This window comes from Ursus arctos, unplaced genomic scaffold (genome assembly GCF_023065955.2).
Source record: "Ursus arctos isolate Adak ecotype North America unplaced genomic scaffold, UrsArc2.0 scaffold_11, whole genome shotgun sequence".
NCBI classification, from domain to species: Eukaryota; Metazoa; Chordata; class Mammalia; order Carnivora; family Ursidae; genus Ursus; species Ursus arctos.
Window position 1 is genome coordinate 34,837,695 of NW_026622775.1, and position 27,627 is coordinate 34,865,321.

General features: G+C 43.9%; 1 protein-coding gene across 1 annotated transcript in view; it reads right to left on the reverse strand.

Annotated features, from left to right (window-relative positions):
* The window catches only part of ZNF827 (zinc finger protein 827), a 161,616-nt gene that overhangs the window by 7,576 nt on the left and 126,413 nt on the right, over window positions 1–27,627 (reverse strand). The window contains exons 9-11 of the mRNA XM_026499427.4: window positions 8,831–8,968; window positions 7,193–7,364; window positions 5,952–6,118 (exon numbers count right to left, since the gene is read on the reverse strand). Of these exons, the coding sequence (XP_026355212.1) occupies window positions 5,952–6,118; window positions 7,193–7,364; window positions 8,831–8,968 (477 nt within the window). The remainder of the gene's footprint in view (window positions 1–5,951; window positions 6,119–7,192; window positions 7,365–8,830; window positions 8,969–27,627) is intronic.

The following is a 27,627-nucleotide window of genomic DNA, read 5'->3' on the forward strand; positions in this document are numbered from 1 at the left end:
GTAAACTCTAGAAATGAACTGTCTTTATCAGGAGATTAAAAAATAAATCATATATTATATACAGGCATAAAACAGTCCAGACGTAAACAAAGCTGTAATGGTGGTGACAGCCAGTGCGTGAAATTATCAGTGGTATGTTTGTTTTCTTTTATTTGGTTTTTAAAATGTTCTACAGTCACCATAAATTACTCGTCCAATTTTTTTAAAAAATTTAAAAAGAGGAAGGAAAAAATATTTACCCTCTTGCAATGTTTCCAAGTCTTGTTCCTGGCAGAACTGCACTTATGTCCAGGGAAGACAAAGCTTACTTCAGTTCACAATTTTAAAAATCTTGTTCCTAGCAGAACTGAACTTGCTTCCTGGAAAGACACTATGTGACCTCACTCACTGACCCACAAGGAGGGATGGAATATGCCTTTAAAGTATAGACCCCCCACCCTTGGTACAAGGAAGCTAGTGAAAGCTAGCACTATCATTGCCAGTCTCTTATCTAAATCTTTAACCAGGTCAATCACATTTTGAGGACAAACAGAGTATGTTCAGTAGGGGCCCCGAGTCTATTGCTTCACCAGATCCATTCTCTAAGGTGGGTCTTATCCACAGAATCTTGCAAGCGATTATTTTAAATTAGTTCTTACAGTTAAAACCTATCATTTTAGGGGCGCCTGGGTGGCACAGCGGTTAAGCGTCTGCCTTTGGCTCAGGGCGTGATCCCGGCATTACGGGATCGAGCCCCACATCAGCCTCCTCCGCTGTGAGCCTGCTTCTTCCTCTCCCACTCCCCCTGCTTGTGTTCCCTCTCTCGCTGGCTGTCTCTATCTCTGTCGAATAAATAAAAAATCTTTAAAAAAAACAACAACAAAAAAACCTATCATTTTAATTACCATCTTTAACAATAGCTTCCAGTGCCCTCAGGCTTAAGGGAGAGTTGGGGGGAGCTGCCTAAATTAATAAACGTATAAATATACAGGTGCCATGGCAGCTGCTCTGTGATCTGGTGCGGAGAAATAGCCCAGTACGCCCAAGTTGTAATCCCTACCCCACACCGCTTCCTCTGCTCTCAGTCCTCATCTCCCTTTGCTCTGTAGGGAATGAGCCAGGGTGCCCTTGTCAACTGTGTCCATGGCTCACTGTGATCCAAGGGGTCATTCACTTTCGGCAGCACAAAGATTCTTGGTGAAGGACATCCGTGCACAGGTAATGCGACCTCACACATTAGCATAACAAGGAAAAGAGAACTTGAAAAAAACCTAAATATTTCATAATCTAAAATGACACAAAATGATAAATTGAGAACATAAAAATTACCAGTTGTCTTGCTGCCTCAATAAAAACACCATTACCTTTTTTATGTACTTCTTATTTTAAGAAGTAAGCATATCTATTTATCTTCAATAAAAACACCATTACCTTTTTTATGTACTTCTTATTTTTAAGAAGTAAGCATATCTATTTTAAAATTGTTGCCGTTAATTGCATAGTAGTTAAAAATAAGGACTTCAGGCCCAGAATACCTGAGTTTGATTTTTTTTTAAGGTTTTATTTATTTATTTGACAGAGAGAGAGAGAGCACAAGCAGGGAGAGCAGCAGAGGGAGAGAGAGAGAAGCGGACTCTCCGTTGAGCAGGGAGCCCAATGCGGGGCTCAATTCCAGGACCCTGGGGTTAATGACCTGAGCTGAAGGCAGACCCTTAACTGACTGAGCCCCCCAGGCGCCCCTGATTTTTTTTTAAAGATTTTATTTATTTATTTGAGAGAGAGAGAGAGAGAGTGAGCGAGAGAGCACAAGCCGGAGGGGGGAGGGGCAGAGGGAGAGGGAGAAGCAGACTCCCTCCTGAGCAGGGAACCCGCTGTGGGTCGCACGTGAGGCTCGATCCCAGGACCCTGAGGTCATGACCTGAGCTGAAGGCAGACACTTAACCGACTGAGCCACCCAGGCGCCCCCAGAATACCTGAGTTTGAATGTCACCTGTATCATTTAATGGCTGAATGACTTAAGACAGGGATTTAATTGAGTGTCTCAATGATCTCATCTTAAAAATTGGGGTAATAGCAGCAGCCTTATATCTTTATTGTGGGGGTAAAATGGGTTTTTATATATAAAGCACCAAGAACAATGCCTGGCTCACTGCAAGCATTATAGAAGAATGCATCACCATCATCATCATCATCATTTTATTATAAAATATAACATAATACTTATAAATAATAATAACAATCATTACCATTTTGTATTTTCCCATGCTGTTTTATGTACCTGGCACATAGTCAGCTCTCAGAAAATTTATGAAAATAATTATTAATTAATGGTTTTAAATAATAGTATTAGGGGTGCCTGGGTGGCTCAGTCGTTTAAGTGTCTGACTTCTGGTTTCGGCTCAGGGTCATGATCTCAGATCGTGAGATTAAGCCCCGAGTCAGCTCCCTGCCCAGGGTGAGTCTGCTTCCCTCCCTCTCCCACTGTCCCTCTTCCTGCTCATGCGTACATGCTCGCTCCCTCTCTCTCTCAAATAAATAAATAAATCTTTTAAAAAAATGATAGTATCATATCCATGGGGTAGATTTATCCTACACTATTTAAATATTTCCTTAAAATTAAATTTTAAGTGAAAAATAATATTTCAGGGGCGCCTTGGGTGGTGGCTCAGTTGGTTGAGTGGCCGACGCTTGATTTCGGCTCAGGTCATGATCTCAGGGCACTGGGATCGAGCCCTGAGTCAGGCTCTGTGCTCAGCAGGGAGTCTGCTTCAGGATTCTCTCTCCCTCTGCCCTTCCCCCTGCTCGCTCGCATGCTCTGTCTCTCTCCAAAATAAATAAATGAATCTTAAAAAAAGAAAGTTACAAATCATATGTAACTGAAAAAAAAAAAGAAAATTAATATTACATTGCTTGATTTTTTTCCCCGATGGCTAGACTCCCAGAAGGATTACTGAGTTACAGGCATTTTCAAGCCTCTTGGTCTATATACCTAAGTAGTTTTCAAAAGTTCTCCCACTCTGTGAGGTCACGGCCATGAAAGTATCAGCAGCATCCAATGACCATGGCTAACACTGGAAAATACATTCTTAATGCAATCGGTGAAACATAAGCCACTCTTTTGATGGCTAGTGAGGTCGAATATTTTCCCTTATGTCAAGTGGTTAGCTTTTATTTCTTTTATTGTGTATTGACTGCTTATGTCTTTTGTAAATTCTTCACTTAGAGACCTAAAGTGTTTCTTACCAGTTTATGTGAATTTTCTATGCAGTAAATATATCAGCCTTTGTCATTTTACACACACATTTTTCAGACTAGTTTTTCGGTTTTGTTTTCCTTCTCTTTTCCTTTTCTTTGGCAAATAGAAGAAGATATGCATCAAATCTCTTGATTCTTTTCTTTTGCCATTTCTTGAATCACTTAAGCTTTCACAAATCCTTCTCACTCTGGAAGTTTGATAAACATTCTATTTTTCTTCAAGCTTTTCTAGGGCTGATTTGTTAACGGGGATTGTGTAAGTCGTCTGATATTTATTTTGGTGTCGATGTGAGGTAAAGAACTGATGGCTGCATTTCCCAAATAGCTATTCCGATTCCTCAATGCTGTTATTGCAACATTTAAAAATTGCAGCAAAATTTGCACTGAGGACGTCAGGAGCACCAGAGGGAATATTTTTCCCTTGCTGATGTTCTCTGCAGACACGAGGACCCAGGGAGTGGGAGCAGGAGGGTAAGCAGGGGTCACTGGGAAGAAACTACCTAAATAGAGGGCAGCTCCTCGGATACCCACTCAGCACCCTGCTCACAGGTGTGGCCTGGGGAACAGTAGCCAGGAAGGAAGCATAGAAAGCACATGGATTCTGTGGGAGACCAAGCCCATCCTGGAGATCACAACTTCACGGCTATAACAAGAGAGCGCTGCAGATTTCCTAGGGGCTGAAAGGAAAGGCGTCCATTCCTATGACAGGTAAATCAAATCTGAGAACAAGGTCCACAGAATTAGAGAATCTTCTGCCTGTTGGGCATCTCCTGCACCTTCAAAAAGTCAAGGAATGGATGAAGGCCCAGGGGAGTTAAATGAGTTTCTCCATTTGCAGTGCTGTTTATGGTAACACGGGGTCTAGAACTAGGATCTAGAATTCAAAGTGTGCTTCCCTCCACCCCAAGTAACTTCTTCCCCATAGATGATATGCGTAAGTCAGTAGACTCTCAGGGTTCGGTAAGTGCCATGCTGGAATAATTTTCTTGCTCAGCACACACAGATTGTGTAAATGTGTTTGCACACATATACTCGTTCACCAGATGAACATTTACTCCCCACTTACACGGCACACGCACAGGGCCAGGTGCTCAAGGGACAGCAGCACCTTAGATAAGCTTCCTATTCGCAGGGATATGTGGCAGAATACGTATCACATAGCATCTATACTGCTTTGTAGCATAACTTTGTAATTATACAGCTTACTGACTAACAGATTTAGATCAACAAATCTTGGGTCAAATTCAAACACTTCAGAACAACAACTACATGCAAGAAACCCTTGCTGGGAAGACCATTAGCTTCTAAAAGGGGTCCTCTGGCCAAATCTGGCCTCCTGTTTTTGTAAATAAAGTTTTATTGGAACACTGCCAGGCCCGCTTTTTTGTGTATTGTCTGCGCTACTTTCAAATTCCAATTCATTCCAATGAATGTAGTGACAGAAACTGTATGGCTTGAAAGCCTAAAATATTCACTATCTGGCCCTTACATTAAAAAAAAAAAAACAAAAAACTGCTAGTTTCCCTGGCTAAAAAAAAACCTATAAAAAAGGTTATAACCTTATTCCCTAATAGCAGCAGTGTTAAAGGCTTCTACTGTATTAAAAAAGCAACTTCTTTAACGCCTTTCACTCTGGCTCTCTGTGCTAACAAACGAGAATATTCTTCCCAGGTAGACAAGGAGCCCTACCACCTCAGAGGGAACAAGATCTCTGTGTTCCTGGTGGCGGTGAGTGTGTTTGCATTGGTTACTTGTGAATGTGAAGTTTCCATCGATGACAATTAAGTGATTCTACATCCAACTGCTTTCCAGCCACTATGGTTTCTATGGTTTCCTTGAGGTGGGGTGGTGGTAGAGGGGCTGTGGCCCAGGGAGAAGGTTCTTGACTGGGCTTAGGCATACTTAGGGTGGAGAGGGTTAGAAGAATGGGAGAGTCACAGAAAAGAGGAGGAAAAAAAAGAATATCTGAAAAGCCAGTGGAAACGGAGGAGAGGTTGGCCTTTCCCTTCCTTAGCCAGTCCAGAAATGCTGACTTCAGTTTGTCTTTGACATGGGTTTCCCAGCTCCCCTGCTGCCCATGGTGCTTATGTGGTTGGAGCCAGATAACTGACTGTACAAATGGCACCTTCTCGCCCAGCGCAAGGGCTCTCTGCAGACCCCCAAGTCATAGCCGCTCAACTCCTGACAAAAGCAAGCTTTTATTGCTGTTGGCACCACGGAACCAAAGCAGCTGGTTAAAGCACCGAGAGATCCTTCTCGGCCAAGCACGTGGCCAGCACAACTGTCAGGGCGACTCCCCTTACCCAAGCCTTCAAGTACCAACGGCGCGAGTGGCTGAGCCAGCACCCAGGGCCGGCAGTTAGCAACACCAGCTTGTAATCTGTCAGCTCCCCAAACGTGGGGGGCGAGGGGCAGTGGAGGGGCTCCTCCTCATTCTCACTTAAGGACCGCACCTGGTGTGATTTGTAACCTTCGCTTGTGAGACGATGACTGCGTGGCGAAGTCACACTGCTAACGTCATTGCAAGGAAGACGTTACGCAGAATGGCAAGAGCCTCAACTGACAGGCGGGCCCGGGGCCACCTTCTCCCAGGCAAGCCCTTCCTTCGCGGGAAGGAGCGGCCCGTGTCGCCTGGTGAGGAGCATGCTTCCGCCGGCTGGGCAAGCACCCTGGGTGGTTGGGGGACGGAGGAGAGAAGGACCGACAGGGATGGTTACCTGTGTGCTTGGTGCCGATGTGAGCCTTCATCTCTGCCTCCTCCATGGTGACAAAGTCGCAGGCAGTGCAGCAGATGGAAAACATCCACTGCTCCTTGTCCACGTGGAGTGACATGTGGCTGACAAACTGCACATTGAGCTCGGTCTCGAATCCACACACGTGACAGCTGTATGAGGGCACGACAACAACAACAAAAAGAAGGGGAGAGAGAAGAGTGATCCTTTGTGGTCCATGCAGAAAACTGGACTCTTACACACCTTTTTCCTCCCACCAAAAGGTTTTGCATGAGAAAATTCTTCAGCTTTCTGGGATGCCTCTGACATGGTCACCGTGCCAAATGGATTAAGGGCCAGCCTAATGTAACAATCCTATACGTGCTACCGTGATGCTGAATAATCATAAAGTTAATTAAAATTTGTAGATTCCAGATGCCACACATCACCTTACTGATTCCTTTGGGCAAAGAGATGCGGTGCAGCTTTGCCAAGACATTAGCAGTGCTGATACACTGCTAAATTCGGAGCACCCAGCCTACCCCGTGAGCCTCTCCCTGGCTCTGGAAACCTTCTGGGGGGCAATGAAGGCACATGCAGGTCCTTGGGCGGCACTGCAAGCAGGAGCAAGTCCTGTCTGTGACAATTCCTGACAGAAGCCACCCATCCATGGAGACATTTCATGCAAAAGCCAAGTTTCCACCAATCTGTATGGACTGCCTGTTGGGCAAGATGCTGACCCTTGGGATTTTATGGCAACCAAACCAAATACCGATTCACGGTCGAATGTGGAAGGGAAACATAAAATTCCAGGTACTGAAGACAATACGACCAAGGGAAAATACGCAATGCTTTCAGGGCGATTTCCCCAGAGTTTTCAGATTTACTTTTCCTACTCTTCTTCTCCATAGGACAGTTCCCAGGTAGCAGCAAGGTGCTCCGTTACAAAGGTGGAAATTTCCCAGCTGCATACAAACCTAAAAGCTAATAATCCCCGGGGCCCCGCCGCTCTCTGGAGCTGCACTCCAGAGAGTCATCTCCAAGACCATTTCCCTTTCAATTAATTCTATTAGGGCCACCCAGGCCAAGAGAGGAGTCAGCGCAGCCCCTGGGTTCAGTCTAAGCAAAGCAAACACTAAAACGAAGGTTTGTGCCATGACTGAGAAGAGGGGTCTCGTCACATAAGCCCTAGCACACGGGCTAGGGGGTGTTCGAGAAAGTCGGGCACAGTCCCATTCACAGCTCACCTGTAATAATAAGGGTGCTTCTTCCCATCACTGCCTTCAGAGGTGACGGCGCTGACAATGTCCTCTGTGTCCGTACTCACCAGCTTCACCGAATGGACGGTCAGGTGCTGGTTCAGGTTAGCACGGCACTTAGCAGCATAGGGGCACAAGTGGCATTTGTATTTTCTTTCCTCTGCGGGGGAAGCAACAGGAAAAAACCCAGACTGCTCTTAAAACTGAACACCCAACACCTTGCGAGCAACCACTTAAAGCTATCCAGGAAAGGAGGGTTCAAATCTCATTTCAAACGGGGATCGAGGGAACCCCTAGGAATTATAAGTATCTAAAAGTCTTTATCCAGCAGGTCACGGCTGTATTTATTAGCACTTTCAAAGATTAAAGAAGGTTCCAGGGCAACTGGACCATCTGCTTTTTCCTAGACACCCACAGGTCCCTCTTCCTGAGAGGGGAGCCCTACAGGGGCTGAAAGAATATTGTGTATATGCGAGTGTGTGTGTGCACGTGCTCCCCACGTGTCAGCCGAGGGTGGGCGCTTAGCTGGGGAAAGGGGAATAGAACATAGCCTTCCTGGGTCTGGTGTAAGAGAAGCCCCATCATTTTCCCTAAGCTCCGGGCCTAGGTCAGCCAAGAAATCAAAAACTAATGAAATTACAGGGGGGGAAAAATGACTCGTGTGAAATAATTTAATGAGAAATTTTCATTTTACGCAAATAAAATTAAAAATTTCAATTAATTTCTTAATGAAACCCTCTCATAAAACTGACAACGTTTCAGGACTCTTCGCAGAGTGGCATTCTGAATTCATTCGACTCATCAAGCTAATTACAGTAAAAGGAGCAGCTTTGCTTTCCTTGTGCAGATAAAGGTGGCAGACGGTAGCAGAAAAAGCAAAGAGCAACTTCTTTTTCTATCCCTGATTCTTACTCTGTGTTACTGGGCTGGGCTTTAACAAATACCAGTCTTACCTACTTCACAGCAAAGAATGAGGAACGAGGTTTTTCTCCCACAAAATGTAAGGCATCGTCATTATTACTATAGGTGGTCCCCCACATCTGAAATGCTTGCGGCCCAGGGCTTGGTGGGGCTAGGGGAGGAGCGCCACGGTGCCGATAAAATACAGTTCTTTCTCCCGGGGGAGAAGGAAGGGATTTTTGTTGCATTAATTTACTATTTATTCCTCCTTTATCCTTTCTTAATTTGGTTGCCTTCCCTTTCGCAACATGCAGAATCAAGCACATTTCTCAACTATTACATGAAGGTAAAGATAGCAACTGTCTCTCTACCAGCTGCTCTGTCCCTCTGCTGCTCCCATTTACCATGCTAAGATGAGACCAATGAGATGGGGGGCAGCCCCATCCCCTGCACCCTCAAGATGAGAGCGATACGTTTCTTAAGAGCCCTGGAATTTTACTGGATACACCTACGTGTGTATCTTTTCTCACCAATCCTCCTTTCAATATAAATAAGACCTTTCCCAGGGCCTTCCTTGAACGTGCCAGGTGAAGTGGTTCGAAAGGTCAGGACAGAAACATTTCCACCACTTCCGGTTATAATTCTCTTAGAGAAACTCAACTTCTTGAGAGGAGAGGAGCTGGAGATCCAGAGTGCAGAAGGCATCGGAGTGAGCTCCTGACTCACCTGTGTGCAGCGAGAGATGTCGGGACAACGTCTGCTGTCGGCCAAACACTTTCCCACACACATCGCAGGGGAAAAGCTGGTCATTGAATTTCCAGGATGGCAATCCGTTTCCTGCCTCTAGTACTATCTTTTCTGTGTCTGGGCCAAAAGAGCAAAGCATCATGAGGGGTAAGCAAGGCATCGTGAACAAATTTCATTTTAGGCAATATTCATCAGGACTTTGGCAGAGCCTTCCTTCTGAAGAATGTGGGTGGTAACTGCCAGTAAGTCCCAGTAACCTCTGGTCTTCACTTTCATTTCCTGTTTCTAAGAAGGCTATTCTTGAAAGTTGTGGTGGCAAATGGATTCCAATTCTAGTCAAGTCTCCAGTGTTTTCTCTCTTTGTCACCAAAGGTCAGCCAACCAAACCCTCCAGGAGGTTGGTAGCATGGTTTAGCACGGTGCGCAGTATACAGTCGGTACTCAATATTTGCTAAGTGAGTGAATGCTTGAGTGGCATGTTAAAACACCAGACGTGCACACTCTTGCCACAAGACAGTAAATACAGAGTGCCAAATCTCGGATTCTGATGGGAAAACGAATAGTTCGCTCCCTTGAAGGAAATACACTTCCACTGCCCTTTATGAAGAGAAGTTTTGCCCTAGGTTCTGGATCGTGCAAAATCCTTAATGAGGAACCTAACGTTACACAGACTGGGTGATGACACCTGCATCCCACTTGCTATGTTTGTGTCCCCCCCAGTTCACAGGTTGAGACCCCAGTGCCCAAGGTGAGGGTATGAGGAGGTCACGCCCTGGGAGTTGACTGGGTGGGGAGGGTGAGCCTCATGAAGGGACTAGTGCTCTTAAAAGGAGACCCCCAGAGAACTCTCTTGCCCCTTTTGCCATGTGAAGACACAGCGAGCAGTAGCCAGTCTGCAACGTGGAGGAGGGCCCTTACTCGACCCTGCTGGAACCCTGATCTCAGACTTCCGGCCTGTGAACAATACATTCCTACTGTTGCTATAAGCTGGGCTGTCCGTGGTATTTTGGTATAGGGGCCTCAGTGGACTCAGACACTACTCCACATAAAACTCTCCGGGCAGGAGGGCACAACTAGGATTTCCCCGAAGGTCTCAGCCTATTAGGAAAGTGATGAGTGCTGCCAGTTATCTGCACATACTTCACAGCCACGACTGAGATGTGTGGACACGAATATACCCTCCTGTCATCTTAAAATGTTTGTATGTTCTCATCATCATCCACAGGATTCCCTCCGATTGTCTCATTTGTGTTTCTCCTCACTGAACTGTAATGGGCTGCACAACGTAACTTCTACAGTAATAGAAGGAGACGGGTGACAGAGAGAACACCAAAAAGGAGTGAAGGGGACACGCTGACGAGGACCCTTGTCTGGGCCACTGAGACGCCTTGAAAGGCCTCCCTCTGAAGAACAAGACAATTTACCGAGTTGCTAGCTTGTCTTTACCTCAGTACATGATGGCGGGTCTTCTGAAAGCGCACTAGCTGCTGCTTTATAGAACTGGTGGTAATTACTACGTGGTGGTAATTAAATGGTAGAAAGAACTTTTCGTAAGATCCATGCCAATGAAACTGCCCAGACCACCGGACAGAGACCTCAGAAGAGACAACTCTATTTCCCACAATTTGGTTAAAACTGCTTCCCAGATACAGGCTTCCACCTGCATCGGGGTGAGTGGGCGGGATCAGGTTTTGTTTGAACGCAGATTTGCCCGATAGTATAATCTAAGGACAAGCAGAAACAAACACCAGTGTGTCTAGGGGGGAGGGGTGTGGGGGATGATGGCGGAATCGCAGTCCTGTTTGCTCTGAGGCACCTGCCAGCAATCCCAACGCTGATAAGGCACATTTATTGATTTATCTGTGTTTGTTAAAACACAGCTCTTTGGGCCTCAGGGACAACAGCCACTCTTATTAAAGCAGGGCCCTGAGACTAAAAATGGGGGGGGAGGGGGAGGAGTTGGGGGGAGGGGAGGCAAAAAGGGAGGTACTAGCCATTGAGCTGTTGAGGACACGAAAACCACTCTCAGATGTCTGTCCTTGAGCCCAAGCAAGCAGTGGCCATTTCAGCCATGCGGCGATGAGAGGGTATTTTAGTCGTTCCTTTTAAGTGTGTAATCAAAATGGTGCTTCAAAGGAGGGCACCAGTCATAATTATAAGGAGAGGTCAAGAGGGTACAGGGTCTTCCAATAACATTCACAACAAGAATGAATTAATTGGGTCACATACCAAACAAGTTGATGCAATTAAAACTAAAGAAGTCTCCTAATAATTCTTTCAAGTATTAGTCACACACTTGAGAACTTGAAGCATCATAAGAAGGCCAATTCCCTCCACGGGCCTTAGAAAACTATTAAAACTATGAATATTTGCTGCAGCTCAGGCAGGAAGGACACGCTCCAGTCACAGGGGAGCAGCCAGAGGCATCGGGACCCGAGCCTTGTCTACACCAGCTCCTGTCCCCGCCTGCTGTCTGCGTTTCCAGCAGCCAGCCGTTTTCACTTCACAGGCCGGAACAAGGAACCGTAGGCCCTCTGCAGCTCGCCCACAACACGACTTGGAAATCGCAGCCAGGTGAGGCTCCAGGGAGTGGAGGGCAGTGCGAAGGGGAGCGTTATTTTGACAAAACAAGCACCAAGGTAACGGGCCTGCAGCTCTCCTCATGCACCTGCAAGGAAGCTGCCAGGGAGCTCGGCGGATGCGGCGTTCTTCCACGTGTCCTGGAAACGGGGCCACTCAAAAGCCACGTGAGAAACTGCACACGCTTTTTGGATTCCTCCCTCCCTCTCTTTTGCCACATCCAGTCAGTCACCAAAAACTGTCCATCTGGTTCTAGATGGAGATCTGAATGTGATGGGCACCTAGCAAGGACAAGCTTGGGAACGTCCACGGTCTGCCTTTTCGAAGCGGGACTGGCCCGCAGTACCCCTGAGAGCTGGCAGCTGGGGCCGCAGACTCTCGAGGGGCGTGCCAGAACACCGTAGCATGTTCTGGCTCTTGTTCTTGATGGTTGACCATTAACAGAAATATTTCCCCATACCGGGGTGCCTGGGTGGCTCAGCTGGTGGGGTGTCTGCGTTCAGCTCAGGTCATGATCCTGGGGGCCTGGGATTGAGCCCCGTGTTGGGCTCCCTGCTCAGTGGGGAGCCTGCTTCTCCCTCTCCCTCTGACCCTCCCTCCTGCTCCTGCTCTCACTGGCGCTCTCTCTCTCTCTCAAATGAATAATAAAAAAAAATCTTTAAAAAAGATATTTTACAATACTTAAATTGTGAGCTTATTGATAAATTTATAAAAACTGATACATAGTCCTGTACTAGTCTGTATGAATCAGCAATAATGACTGTAACCCTACAGTAAGGAGACCACTGTGGGGACAGCAGCCCTGAGTATCTTAATTCATAGACGCAGACACCCGCTTCAGCACTGTCCTGGGACCCGAACGAGTTGGCCTGGCTATCACTGGGGTCACAGGCTACAAGTTTAACAAAAAGATTTCATATTCTGGTGTGTGTGTGTATGTGTACAACATTGTGGAAGCTAAGACTGATATACTTTATGTAAAGTTTTTCTATTATTTGATTTTTAAAAAACTTAGGAAACAAACTAACGAAAGATCTCAAAGATCTTTCTGGGATCTCAATTCTGCCTGAACTGAGTCATCACCTCTCACCAGGATTGCTGTTAAAGCCTCCTGAACAGCCCCTCTACATCCCAGTAGCCCGCCCTCACTGGTTCCAGAATGGTCTTTCAGAGGCACAAATCTGATGTGTCTTGTCCTGTATTCCAACGGCCCCTCCAGGCCAGGCTCCTTCGAGTGCCTTCTGAGGACTGTCACAGTCCTTCACAATCCTCTAACCACCTCCCACCTCCCGCTCCCCACTTCACCCCCAGCCACCCAAATGCTCAGCAGACTGAGCTGCTTGTCCTTTTGGAAAACAAACCAGTCCCTCTGAAGCCGGCAGTGCTTTCGAATCCGTTGTACCGGCACCAGAAGCCCCACCCCACACCAGCACTTCCGCCGGCCCAGTCGGGCTCATTGTCAAGCCCTGTCCAGATTTCATCTCCTCGGTAAAGCCTTCCCCAGGTCCCAGGCAGAACGACTCATTTCCCCTTCTCTGTCCCAAAGCCCTTTTATGAATACTTTCATTGCACCTCTTTACCTGTTATATTATTTATGTATCTTCCATATTACATGTATCTTTTTCACGTACAGCAGCCAGTGAGTCCAACAAGCAGCGGTGCTCGATAAATGCGTTCTCTGGCCCCCCTTCCCTGTTAGAGTGTGAGTCATCAAGCGGAAGGGGTTCTCCGTGATTGACTTCTGCGTCCTCAGCATCAGCACAGTGCCTGATACACGACAAGTGTGTAGTACAGATGTGCTGACTACAGGAATGACTGGATGAAAGCATCTAAGTGAGGCAGGGAATGAACACTATTCTTCTTTTATAGTGGGAATGACTGAGGCCTGGAGACGGCGTTGGTTAAGGTTTATGGCCAATTCAGGGTGAAAATAAGGCTACCTGCCTTCCAAATAGGTGTTTTAACTCAACCCAAGAACTGTGATTTAAGGATTTTATTAGTGAAAATATCTGCGGGTCTGAGCCATACCCCAAAGGTTCTATATCCTTCCTTCCTCCCAATAACAACAAGCCAGGAGATTATTCTTTTCAAGACAAACTCTCTGGCTGACTTGGTTGATCAGTTAACCCAGCAGCCCAGCACCCCACGAGGAACTCTTCCCATTCATTGTCAGTAGCAACAAGTATCAGCCAGCTGAGCACATTTCCACCTCAACTGTCTTCTTCTGTTCTGCTCAAAAACAAAACTTAGTTTCTTTTAGACGCATAGAGAATTTGCATTATAAAACTTTTTATTGAAGTATAACACTTAAAAGAAAATTCCACATAATAGTAACTGCTTTTAAACAGTTCATAGTCACGAAACAGTTTGGAATATAAGTATTATTTTGAAACATTTTTGCTTTTCTTCACCTTTATTCCCATATCCCTTAGCATTTGTTTCATTATTTTAAGTAGCTGTGAATAATGATTTTCTTCATTTCTCTTAGAGCAAAATACTCCTCTAATGATATCTTTTGTACAGAGAGTCTCTGAGGATTCCTACAAAGAGTTTTACTTACCTTCATTGTCTTAGCCTCTGATTCCTAGTATATCCATTAATTGTTTCCACGAATTCGTGACTACTCAGTTTTATCTGATCAGCTGTGTCTCTCTCTACTTTCCCACCTGTGGCTTTTGTCTTGAATGTCATTTGGGACTTTCCCTCTTTCCTAAACTGGTTTCTGTTTTACATGAAGTAAATATGTATATAGGAACAAGCACTTTTATCCCCATGGTACAGTTGGAAAAACAGGAGCTGACGGAAAGGAGAGTCACCATCTTAGCAGTCCCAAAACGAGGCTCTCACAGTTTGCAGTGAACTGTGGCCCCTCATTCATAATGAGGCCTAATGACCAAGAGACAGTATGCCAAACTGTGCCTCTTATGACCTAGTGATCCAAGGGGACACGTTTCATTTCATGCATGGGTCCTGGGACGAGAACAGCAAGTGCTTCTCGAAAAATTTCCATGAAATTAATCCAGCTGGTAGAATCTGGGAGGGAGCCTGAGAGACTCGAAGGAACATTAGATCGAGGACAGGGCTTAGACTCCTTCGAAACCATCTCTTTCATTTCCATGAGGAAAACACCAAGGCATAAATTCCAGGCCCTCTCCCACAACTTGTACAAGGCTCAGTACCAGAACCAAGGTTTTCATAGTAACCAAGGCTCCGTCCTGCCCCAAACCTTAGTTCAGAGAGGAGTCTTAAGGATCTTCTCCTTCTGTGTTCTCTTCTTTCTTATAAGGAAACTGAGGCCTCGAGAAGTCAATTACCCCAGGTAACCTGGCTCATGACTCTGGGAGAGCAGAGACTTCAGACCCGCAGGCTCACTGAAGCTCCTCCAAGCCCTTTGGGATCAATGCCAAAGTCTACAACAAACAAGGAAGGGATTTTTCTTCTCCTCCTGTTCTTTGGCTCTGAGTTTAATATTCTTGGTTACAAGTGGACATGTGCGGATTTAGCAACAATTCACAGACACTAGGATTTCTTTCCATTTTTCTTCTTGAAAGTGTCAGCCTAGAATATTTCCAGCCACAGAAAAGTTAGAAACTGTAGTATGTCGAGTCAGAATAAAGAAGGAACAAGAGGGAGATGGGAAAATCCTAAAAGCCAGCTCCCTCTGAGGTAAACTAGTTATTACTGAAGAATATTCCCTTGGGCCTTTCATTGACACTTGGGGAGCATTTTTGGTAAACAAACAAACAAACAAGCAACCCCCACCCCCCACCCCTGGCAAACCATACCAAAAAAAGGACAAGCAGGGCAAAGGAAAGGACTTGAGTTTGCTTCTTTTCCATTTGAACACCATCTAGCCCCTGACTGGTGAACTGTTTGGCTTTGGTGGTGTGCTTTGCTGTGTGAGATCTCTGTATCTCCTGCCAAAACAATCTTCTCAAAGAACCATCTACCAACCTGACTTTGGCAAGAGAAATGCAGAGAGGAGAAGGCTTTATTTGGTTAAAGCCGTAAGCAGAAGATTGGCCAAAATGTGACCTCAGCGCATAAAGAACTGTCCAGATTGACTAAATCTGCATTGGCTGCTGCATGAGGAAGAGGCTCTGGGGCCGCCTGCGTTTTCCATTATGACAGATGGTATTTTGATCATTTCTTTCTTTCATTGTCAAGCCTGGAGTTTCAAGGCCAATCTCAACTGAAATTCTGAAATCCTGTGCATTTAGAGTCAGAATCCTGGATAGGTGATTATCTGGTTAGATCCTGGCCCTATGGGCTCCATCCTTTGCTTTCATGGGCTCTGCAGGCCTCTGCTTAAAACAAGTCACCGCCTTCTGAGGACTGCTTGTGAATTAAGGAGTCGGCTGTGGTGAAGGACTCTGGGGGAGTTGACACCTTTGCTCCAGTGCTTCCAGTTCTTCTATAGCCTTAATTTTTTTTATTTTTAAAGGTAACTTGGCAGGTCCTACCAGATCTATTAGGTTCCCTAGGGTCACCTCTGTGCAGGTCTTGGTGTAACCAAATCCCCTTTAAGGACCCCTGCAAACACTCTCCCAAAGCATGGGATTTTCTGCCGGTCAAGACGTCAATTCAGTGAACAGCTAGGGCAGCAGAATTTAGTGATCGTTTGGGTCAATCTGTGACCAATTAAAAACACCGGATGGTGATTCTTAGGCATAAGAGTTCACAGGCTCGATCTTCTGTAGGCTTATTTCAAACTTTACTGCTTAACAAACTTAGGAGAGTCCACGTACAGGCCCCAGGAAGATGAAGCCCATCAAGCATCCCTCCAAAACCTTCCATGAAATAAACCCAGCTGGTAGAATTTGGGAGGGAGTTCTAGCAAACTCTACTCAACAGAACATTAGATCAAGCAGAGGACACAGATTCCTTCGACTCCAACTCTTCCATTTCCATGAGGAAAAAACCAAGGCATAAATTCCAGGCCCTCTCCCACCCCAGGGTACCCCACAACTTGTACCGGAATCAAGGCTGAAAACCAGAATCAAGACTTCCACAATTATGAAGGCTCCATGCTGCCCCAAACCTTAGTTCAGGGAAGAACCTTAAGGATTCTCTTCTCCAAAGTTCTCTTCTTACATTTAAGGAAACTGAAGCCCAAAGTACTTAAGCAATTGCCCCACAGTCTCATTCAGGCTCCTTTCAGCCTTGAGGAATCAATGCCAAAGTCTACAACCATGAACGGTTTGTAAAACTGGTTCTTAGTAAACATCCTGGGATCAACCCAGAAAAGTGGGATGAAATTTTTCCTTAGTGCCGGGCAACAGTTAGCCTCAACTAAATCCTTACCAGTTGACTTGTAATCTCTCTTTTTTTTTTAATTTTTTAAAAAGATTTTATTTATTTATTTGACAGAGATAGAGACAGCCACCGAGAGAGGGAACACAGGCAGGGGGAGTGGGAGAGGAAGAAGCAGGCTCATAGCTGAGGAGCCTGATGTGGGGCTCGATCCCATAACGCCAGGATCACGCCCTGAGCCGAAGGCAGACGCCTAACCGCTGTGCCACCCAGGCGGCCCGGCTTGTAATCTCTTAAGCTGGTAAAGAATCATAAATGCTTTCTACATCTGTTGGTATGTTTGTTTGGTTTTGTTTGTTTGTTTTCTGTGCAGGGTATTTTAAGTCAATAGAAGAAAACTGGACCTCGAATACTCTGGTGACTGACAATGGCTAGGACTTGGTACCCCTAATTCCACTGAGGCTAATCATACAGAAGTTGAGCACTTCAGGAAACTTCTCTAAGCATCCAAACATGGAGCATCACAGCCAGCCTCTGTCACCTCTGTCTAAGTTAACCTTAAAAAAAATGCTTTGGGAATTTGGCTGCTGCTGCTACATTTTCCCCTTACTTGTACTTCCAAGATCAGTGGGTCCTCAACAAGTGCTTACTGAATACATAAGACAGTCACATCACCAAGATCACAACTGTTGAACTAAATGGCAACCTGATTCTACGTTGCAACATGAAAGCAAACTGACAATATTGATTCAGGAGTCACATCTAAAGGACTTTGGTTATTATCTTGCCAAATACACAGATCAGTGATCATCTCTCTTCTTAATGATGACAGTAGGACTTAAAGTATCAGCAGATGTCCTCAGAATGTCCTAATGTTGGGGACATGTATAAATCTTTGCTAGAAAACCATCAGGCCTGGGAGCTATGTCCTTCTTGTGGCTTTGTGACAGACACTGCTGACTGTTTACATAATATTTAACAGAGCTACAATTATTTTATTTTTCGGGTGGTTATGTGCCCAGTTAAAAACATGCTCTTCCCTTCCCAGCCTCCACTGCAGTTACAGGCTAGCCATGAAACACAGTGCGGGCCAATGAGATATAGGTAGGCGTTCTTGGGGAGAGAGTCTCTGACATTCCCCCACTCCCTGAAAAAATGACAGTCTTGTAAAAAGGCCATTCACCCTGGGCTCTTTGTCCTCAGATATATGGCGGTACAGCAGCCCTCTTTCAACCATGAAGATGAACACCATCTAATAAGGGCTGGTAGAGCAGAAAACTAGAAGGAGGCTAGGTCCTCAAATAGCTACACCAGCCCTATCCTGTCTATTTCTGAATTCCTTCTTACGTGGAAAAAACAGACCCCCATTTGGTTAAGTCACTGTGGTTAAGCTGAACATAATTCTAACAGATAAAGGCTTAAATTGTATAACCAGTTTCATCCCATTCTGGCAGTTTATCTCCAATATGCAAAACAATATCAGAGTCTGTTAAAAGTATATTAAGGAGATAATGCATAATTAACACAATAGTTTACATTTATGGAGGATTTACCATTGTGTGAGCTACTGTACTATGCAGTTTACACATATTACATTGAACCTTATAACCACACTATGCATTAGTTACTGGTATTACCATTCCCATTTTACCAAAAAAAAAAAAAAAAAAAAAGGAATAGCAGGCTTAAGGAGGTTGAACAATGAATTCAAGGTCACCCAGCTAGTAAGGGACAGACTATCGCAAACCCAAGTCTGTCTGATTCCAAAGCCCATATCCTTGATCGTTCATTACATTATACTATTCTTTACTGTGAGATCAAAGAAGAAAATGCAAGCGTTCTGATTTCTTTTACCAGAGACAAATCTGTTGCGGTTTTGACTTGTTCTACTTTAAATTTTCCTGTATTCACCGACCACCAAGAAGAAGCATCTGTGACCACATAAATTTAAAGGGGGCTTTACTGGGGCAACCCCAATGCTTCTACCCAGGACCTAAATGGACAGAGTGGTGGACTCAAAGCTTTGGCCTCATTTCTCTTGCCCACTTCCTCCCTCTGCTTCCTAGCTCTTGACTGCTGGCGGCTTGCTGCCTATCAAACTCTGAGCGCCAATTAAGTACATTTTAATTACCAAATTCCTTTTAGGTCAACTTTCACTTGCCCCAGAATAAGACCCTATATTGACTCTTCCAACTTTCCCCAGGAAAGGAAAAAACAGGCACTCAAGTGTGGAGCTACCCCACCGAGTACTGGGAGATGGGAAATCTGAGTTTTCTTCTATGAATTATTAGCAAGTATGGGCACATATGAGAACATCTTGGGAAAAAAACATTATCATTGTCTGGGCAAACAGAATTGGGCAAAAAGAGGGATCTTTTTTCTTTAGTGTTCCACTAGATGCTTAATATGTATTTACTGAATAGATGTGGGGATGAATAAACTAAAGGAAAACAGCAGAATATGATAAAATATGAAAATTCAGACTTCGAAAGTACCTCCTAAGGTACGAAGATTTTAACGTCCACTCACTCCTAAAATTATATGGTGCGCTATGCAACACACCTCTAGAGTATTTTAAAAATATTTAGTTGTTTCTTTTAAAATTCAAGTCACAGCCATTTCCCAATATTATTCAAGTAAGCCTCCAGGGATTCCGCACTTCTCTTCACTAAGATTGGAATCCACTGGTATTCTCAATTATTCTAGTCCTCTTTTCTTAGGGACAAGCCTTGATCATATCATCCATTCCTTTAAAGATCTCTAAATGTGCTTAAAGCCCTTACCAGCCCCCAGACACTGCAATATTCCTGTGTGACTGCATCCAGTTTCAAATTCTCAGTCTTCTTCTCTCTCTGCTCCTAATCTATTCAACTCTGTATTCACAGAAAATATAACTCTTCTATTTTGCCTTTCTCTTGACCTTGGGCTTCAGCACATTATAAAATTTATGTTAGTTGATGTCAGCTTTACCATCTTAAGGCAACACTGATCACAAATATTTTTCTCCTTGACCCAGATACGCTATCTATTTGATTAAACAGAGTTTTGTGTTTTCATACGGTGGAGATGTCTGTTTGTTGGTTTATTTAATGATTTTCCCCCCAGGCAGGGATCATAGACAGGATCAGGAAATACCTTGTTAGGTAGGAGAGGAGGGAAAGGATGGTTAGTATTTTCCTATGAAAGTATGCCATACTGACTGGCAGCACTGGTAATTTGTTACCAAGAATAATAAGTAACACAGTTGGCAAATATTTTACTTTTAAAATAACTATATCAGGCAATCTCCATAATAATATTATTGTTAAGAGGTGGAAAATCTCTGGCTAAGGTTTACTTAGCACTTACTTCGTTCCAGGCACGGTGCTAAGGCTAGGTCCTTTGCTTGCATTATTTCATTTAATCTTCACAACAATACATTGAGATTGGTCTCATTATTATCTTCATTTTATAGATGAGAGAAATCAAAGCTCAGAACCATTAAGGAATCAGCCTGTTCTCACAGAGCTGCTAAGAGGTAGAGCCAGGAGCTGAACCCAGGATACTCAAGCTAGAAGAACACGGGCTCTCCGGCTTCCCTTATGCTGCAGTAACCCTCTGGGTGTGTTCGTGGGGTGTGTCACTTCTTTTTGTGAAGGATCTTTAGTCTCTGTATCAAAGTAGAAAAAGGCTGACAAAGGCTGGCTTGGAGATCTTCATAGGCTGATGACCTTGGTTTGGGGCAAGTCCTACGGAGGCCATGGTCATGTGTTTCATTTTTCTCTTTCCTAGGTGGCAAGTGTCACTGCATTCTATGGTCTCAGAAGAAAACACAGTCTTATCAGCTGCCTTGAACACAAATGTTCCTGCTGAACACACTATGGAAGGCTTAACATAAATTTAATCCTATTCCAAACAGATATCCTATCGACAAGGGGTCTGAAGAATTGAACTCGTATATGAAAGTTAGGGCATTACCATTATCAACAGAAATAAATGGAAAATCTAAGCCACTTCTATTTAATCATTTCAGGATAGAAAGAATAAAAAATGGATTTTTGGCTCACAAACCAGACATGTAAATATCTATTGGCCTGAAAATATGTGAAGAAACAGATAATACTCAATGATACAACTCCAAAGTAGTTCAGCAAAAGGAGAAATCTATTTTTTTTTTAAAAATAGTATCTTCCATTTCGATTTGAAATTTGAATGGAAATCAAATAAATTAAATAGAAGATATCAATTGTAGTATTTCAGCTATGAATCAAACCATTAAAAAAAATCAAATAATACATTTGGACAAACAGTGGCAGTCCCTTCCACCGTACTGAAAATGCAATATATTCTAGCTATGTGCCCTATATTACTGTAGGTGGTATATATGTACTTTACTTACATCTTCTGACTTGGTCAACTTTGAAAGCATCTCTACTTCTCTACCTTTACACAGATCTTAAATAGAGTAGACAATAAATATTTGTTGATTTGATTAAGATTGCACTAAGTATAGGCAAAAGAGGGACCATATGCATTGATGCATGACAGATGTACATTCATATAATCACGTGCAAAGAGACAAAACCGAGACATCCCCATCTCTGTGGTGCCTCTTCCCACCCCATAACAGAAAGCCACCACCCTCTAACTTTGATGATGAAAGTTCAACCTTTTTTGGAGACTTCCCCTCAGCAGAATCTTTGCCTCACCTTCTGTGGACTAGGGAGAACCAAACAGGAGGCACACGATGCCTTCTAGTTTCGAGAGAGCCCGAGGTGCGGGTCAGCTCATTGCCTAACGTCACACAGTAAAATCCTGACTGGCAGTGAACCAGTCTTAGCCTAGTGCCCTCTTCACCTCCTCCCCCTGCTTGCCCACAGGCTGAAGTTCAGGTTCTTAATCACACCACAGACCGAAGGCTTTGCATAACTAATCATTCCCCAAACTGTACACTGTATGATAGAACATGTCCTATAGTGGAGAACAGATGTCACCATGAGAATCTTATTTTCTGCTTTTTCCCAATTTTGGCATGTGCACATTTGTAACCTTAACGTGGCATGAACAGAGATCCTTGCATTTCATATTAATATGGGGACTCACAAATGCTCCTTGAGTTGGAATGCTGCCACATTCTGATGAACAGCGTATGGCTGTTTTTCCAGCGTATGAATTTGCCTCAAGGTCCTGTTGGTGTGTTCGGAGCTGAAAATGTGGTCACATTCTAATCTTACAGGAGATAATGTCAGGTGAAACTCCTAGAGATATCTCCCTTTCTCACTTAAAAAGCACACACATACCCGACACCGTAAAGGCCAATGGAAAAGCTCTTTACTTATCAAGACCAAAGCCACAGAGCTATTTCTACTGTTAAGGAGACCGTAACATCCTCAGCAGAACAGAGCACTGAATCACACCACATCCCCAGTACTTGCCTGGCAGGTGATCCGGGGGAAAAAGTGAGTTTCCAAAGGGAAGGTTTTCAGACAGGCACACCTATTCTTCCGAAGTGAAGGTTTAACCCAAATGGCAAACCACGATGCCTAGACTAGGGCTGTTAAGCACACACGTGTGCCTGCCAAAAGATCAGGCACCACCAGCTGCTTACGGGGAGTGACCGTGTCTGCCGCTGCTTCCCTCGCTGCATTACTTAGAGATAACATGACCCCCTCACTAAGGCACCATGACAGGCGTTAAGTATGCCCTTTGAACCCATTTTTGTCCTCAGGGACAGAATGTGGAAGTGCTGAATCACGATTTGATTAGGTTCATGTATGCGGGGCAACGGGCACGTTTAAAAGAAGAGAAGTAGAAGCAGCTGTCATTTTTCGGAAATTCTTTGTACCTGTTCAGCTAGAGTAGGACGTCTTATACCAGGGGCTCCTCAACTAAGGCTTCCAACTGCCTTTCCATTTGGAGCCAGTCAACTAACACATCATATAAGAATGTGTAAAAGAGAATGGGTTGTCGATTCCGGGCACCCATATATGTGGCCTAGTAGTTACACAATCTTGTCTCCATATGGAGATAAAATGGCCTACTGAATGTAGTAATACGCTCCAACGTGACTCCATTGAACCACGTCTTTGGGCCTTGATGTGCCCTATCGAAAAGATGCTAACATTCTCTATATCCTGTTAAATGGGGAAGGACGTAACCATTTGATTCCACAGGGTGGAAAAACTTGCCATTTGCAGCCATACTTCATTTCCCATTTTAATTGTCAGCTTGAAAGGAGGCTTTTTAATCTTTCAAGTGGAGGGCTGCTTGAGAATAAATGTTCCAAAAATAAATATCAATACACACAGATATGTTTTCACTTGTCTGTATATACAATATCTCTGGAAGGATGCCATGAAAACTGGTAACACTGGTTGAGTGGCAGATAAGGGGGAGGGTGGGGGAGGGAAGGGTGGAGAGGGAGGGTGGTAGGAGCCAGGAGCAGTGCACTGGAGGTGGAAAGAAGGGTGGGAGGGACACTTCATTTCATCACTTGCCAATTGAATTTCTAACTAACCCTAAAGATTTGGTATCATCTCTCCATTTACCCTCTTAACACTTGTGCAGGAAATATGGCAACAGCACCAATAATGAAATCTACTGAGAGTCAACGATGTGCCAGGCGCTCTGTAACGTACCTGATGTACGTTATATCATTGCTTTTCTGAGCAACCTATATGGTAGGTGCTGTCCCCTTTTCATAGATCCTGAACCAAACCACACACGCTGATCAGAAGTGGACATGCGGGGGGTGTCCTTCCAAGGACAGCCCTGAGTTATACAATTCTGGGACTACATTTGCAATAATGATTAATCAATGGAATCCTAGTACGATCTCATATTCCAAAACAAACACTGAGGTGTTCAAGAGTCTCCCACAAACAAATCATATGTGGTTCAAGTCAGAGTAGGAGTCTCCGTGTTGGAGAAAAGAGACTCTAGAGAACAGAGTAAGTACAGATCTTGCTCTTAAAGGCAAACTCACTGCCTTCACGTAAAATTATTTTCAAAAGCTTTATGTTGACCTTTACAGACACTCCCTTTACTGCTCTTATATAATAATAGCCAGAGGATTATCTTTCTATCAAGTTACAGCTGTTCACCTGGTCACTCCTATGAGTCTTATGCTTTGTTCAAGTTGGCCAAGGAAAGATTTGTGAAGTCCCTGAACTTTTGGGAGGTAATTCGTAGCCCCCCTACTCACAAATGCCTGCCTTAGAGGAAATGGACTTTGTCCCCTTTCCATTGGAGCTTGTTCACCAACGTAAGGCAACAGTCTCATTCCCATGGGCTCCTATGCCTTTGTTTCCAGTATTCATTTATTTTCAAAAGAAAGAGGGAAGGAGTGGAACCCCAGTTTTTCTGTTCGGAGGAATTAATACTCTGAGACCTGTTTCTTCAAGTTATGAATAATTTTTCAGCTTATACTATAATATGTTGAGTTTTAAGAGATCAAAGCTTCTGTGGTAGAAATGGAAATGATTTCTCTGAAAATTCCCACTGTACTGTTGTTAAACCCACACGACTTGTGAGTGCTTACTAGTCAGCCTACTAAATATTTTGGCACTAAAGAATTTCGGTCTAAATAATTTTCATGTTCATATGACACTATGAAATTGTTTTCTTTATCATTTTCTGTTGGTAAAATAATAATAATTGCTATAGAGTAACCAAGATCCTTCTTCCCTGAATTTAAGATGAAATGGATACAGGATAAGCCTGTTAAGTTTTATGTTGTGAGGACCAATGGGACTTTGAGAAGAAAATCAAGACAAAGGTTTGTGTACTGGAGTTTGGTTGCTCACACTAACTTCACATTCACCCCAGAGTATGTTACGGCCTGTAGAAAATACATCCTGCCCTCAATACAACCATAGACATGATTTGCATTTCTATCACTTCGTACAGAAGTAAAATGGTGACGTGCTGTCAAAATTTACACTAGTAAAAAGTATGCAATGAGACCTAACAATGAACATGGGTGTTTTAGGGCCAAACTATACTATCATCAATCTAGGATTTTCTCTGATACACACACACACACACACACACACACACACACACACGCATGTTTGCAGCTTTAAAGATATTCTAACCTTATTTTTAGTCATTTACTTATTAGAGCTGAAGAGACAATGTCAGGGAAGGATATCTGCTACAAGATGTTGAAATATAGAAGTGCAGAAAGTAAGACAACTACAGCTATTTGCAGATCTTCTGAGTTTCAGTGTTTTTACTGTGAGTTCTTAAATTCCTTTACTGCGGAGTAAAGAAAACGATCAAGTGTAGTGAACTTTGTTGGATCAAACCAGAGATCTCTGACATCTGCTGAGATATCAACAAATGAGAGGCAAGGTTCTCTACTGACAAAGCAGCTGGAGCGTTAGTTGTCTACACTGACTAGCTTGTCCACTGATACGGTTTCATTGTAAGAAGCTGGCAACCCACTGGTTCATGAGTTAGCTGAAGTCTACATCAATCCCAGTTTAACCTGATATTCATTTCAAATCAAATCCCACTTTCTTTTTTATTGAAGTATAGTGGGCATACAACGTTACTTTAGTTTCAGGTACACGGCATAGAGATCCCACAACTCTGTAAGTTATGCTATCCTCACAAGCATAGCTCCCTTCTGTCACCATGCAGTGCTATTACAATACCACTGACTATGTTCTCTATGCTGGGCCTTTTGTCCCCACGACTTATTCATTCCAAAACTGGAAGGCTGGATCTCCCACTGCCTGCCCTTCACCCACTTTGTCCACCCCCTTCTCTCCCTCCCCTCTGGCAACCGGCTGTTTGTTCTCTATAGTTATAGGTCTGATTTTGCTTTTTGTTTGTTTGTTTGTTTATTCATTTGTTTTGTCAAATTCCACATTTTGATACTTTATTGGGTGTGAGGGTTAAAACTCAAAATTAGATCAAAGCAACCCATATTTATTGAGATTTTAAAACCAAATGAAATTAACATATTTATGTGCAAAAAATAAATTAAGGCTCAAATCAGCTGATATGAAACTGGTCAGGTGCAGGAACCCCCACAATAATAACAATGTTCAGAGCTCTTAGTCTAAGGTGCTATGTTAAGGACTGTTCTGAGTGTTTTCCATGTAGTACTTCAGTAATCTTTATTATAACCCTATGAGTTAGATATTATCATCATTAGCAATTTACAAAAGGAGGAAGTCAAGGCACAGAGAGTGGAAGAAAACTTGCTTAAAATCAACTCAGCGAGCAAGTGGCAGAGCTAAGATTTGAACTCTGGTGGTTTAGCTCCTGCCCTAGCACTGCCTCACATGTGATTTTGGATTAATGTAACAGAGTGAGAAAACAGGCCATGGTAGACACCATCGTAGTCTCTGACCTCTATCCTCACCAAAGGCCATCTGGAATTATTAAGCAGTCTTTGGGTTCCTTGCCTTGAATTAACCTAAGACAAGATATGTGAGGCAGAGACAGCTAGCCGTCCTCCAACACCCATGGGTTTCTTCTTTCTTTAATAAAGGCACATCTGAGTCTTAGCTGGACACGGGCCCTCCATAACAAAACATTGTCCGTCTCCCTAACAGGTGGCCGTAGCCACGTGACCAAGTTCTGGACAAGAGGATGAGAAGTGATGTGCATACCTCCAGACCTTGCTCATGCCCTCGACTTCCTTCTTGCTTCCCTGCTACTTAGGATGTGGATGGGATGGGGGGCACTGGTGCTGTCATATTGGACCACGAGATGGAAACCGTGTGCCAAGGATGGCAGAAGAAGATAGAAGGAAAGCGCCCGAGCACCCTGAAGCCACCAGAGGAACCCCGCGCTGTTTATACTCTGGCTGCTCTAGAAGAGAAAGAGAAACTTCTACTGACTTCAAGCCACTGATACTCTGGCGTTTTTACAGCCAAAACTTTATCCTAACGAATCTTGAATCATTTAAAGGATGTTCAGTTCGTTTACAGGGTGTAGGGCTCTCACTCTATAATGCGTATTTACTGTTTCCTGAGATTTTAATGATAATTCATGAGCAAGACTCTGTCCTGTTTAAGGCTTGTTTTTCAGACCTCTGTTCTACAGAAATAGTGTCAAAATGGACCAGTTGTTAATTACGAACCAAGCGCAAGAGTTAACAGAGCTATTACATAACCACACTGTCGCTTAGAAACTTGAAAATTTCTCTAGAAACACATGTTTACACACAGTCGAAGTGGTATCATTTAATTCGTCTATCTGGTCTACGCGTTTTAGCTTTCAGCACACCCTTGGTACACATCTGTCAACACCTAAGGCAGCCTCTCTGCCTCAGCGCTACTGGTATTTTGGACCAGATAATTCTTTGTTGTAGTCCGTTCCACGCATTGTAGGATATTTAGTAGCTCCGCTGGCTTCTATCAACTACAGCCAGTGGCATCTCTCCCCCTAGTCCTGACAATGAAACATATCACAGACACGGTGGAATGTCCCCGAGGAGGCAAACTCACCCCCCCGTTGAGAACCCTACAGTTCATGTATCCCAGGTGGCAGCTTTTGGGAAAGCAGAGGTTGTGACTATTTAAATTCTAGTGGGGATGCAGACAGGTGGATCCTTAATATACTTTTCCATGATAGTGGTGCCCTGGTGATTACCAGGGGCAAGGAGAACAAGCTGATTCTTTATTTTTTAAATGAAGAAGTTCACCAAGCTTTCAATAAGAAAATTTGCAGGGCAGTAAAAAAGTCATAGGCATAATTCCAAGCACATTTAACTATTAGTCCAACTTCCTCTATCCAAGGTTAAGATGGAAATAATGGTCTGTGTGAAGTAAAAAAGAAAAGAAAAGAAAAAACCCTGCGTATGAATAGAACTCTTTTATAGAAAGTCTAATGATAGTAGAAAATCTGACCCTTCAGAATTGAGAGCCTTGCCCTATTCAACTTTCAGTTCCTTTTAGCCTTTATATGTTGCCAGCACCGTCTTTTCAGACATTTCGATATTCTGT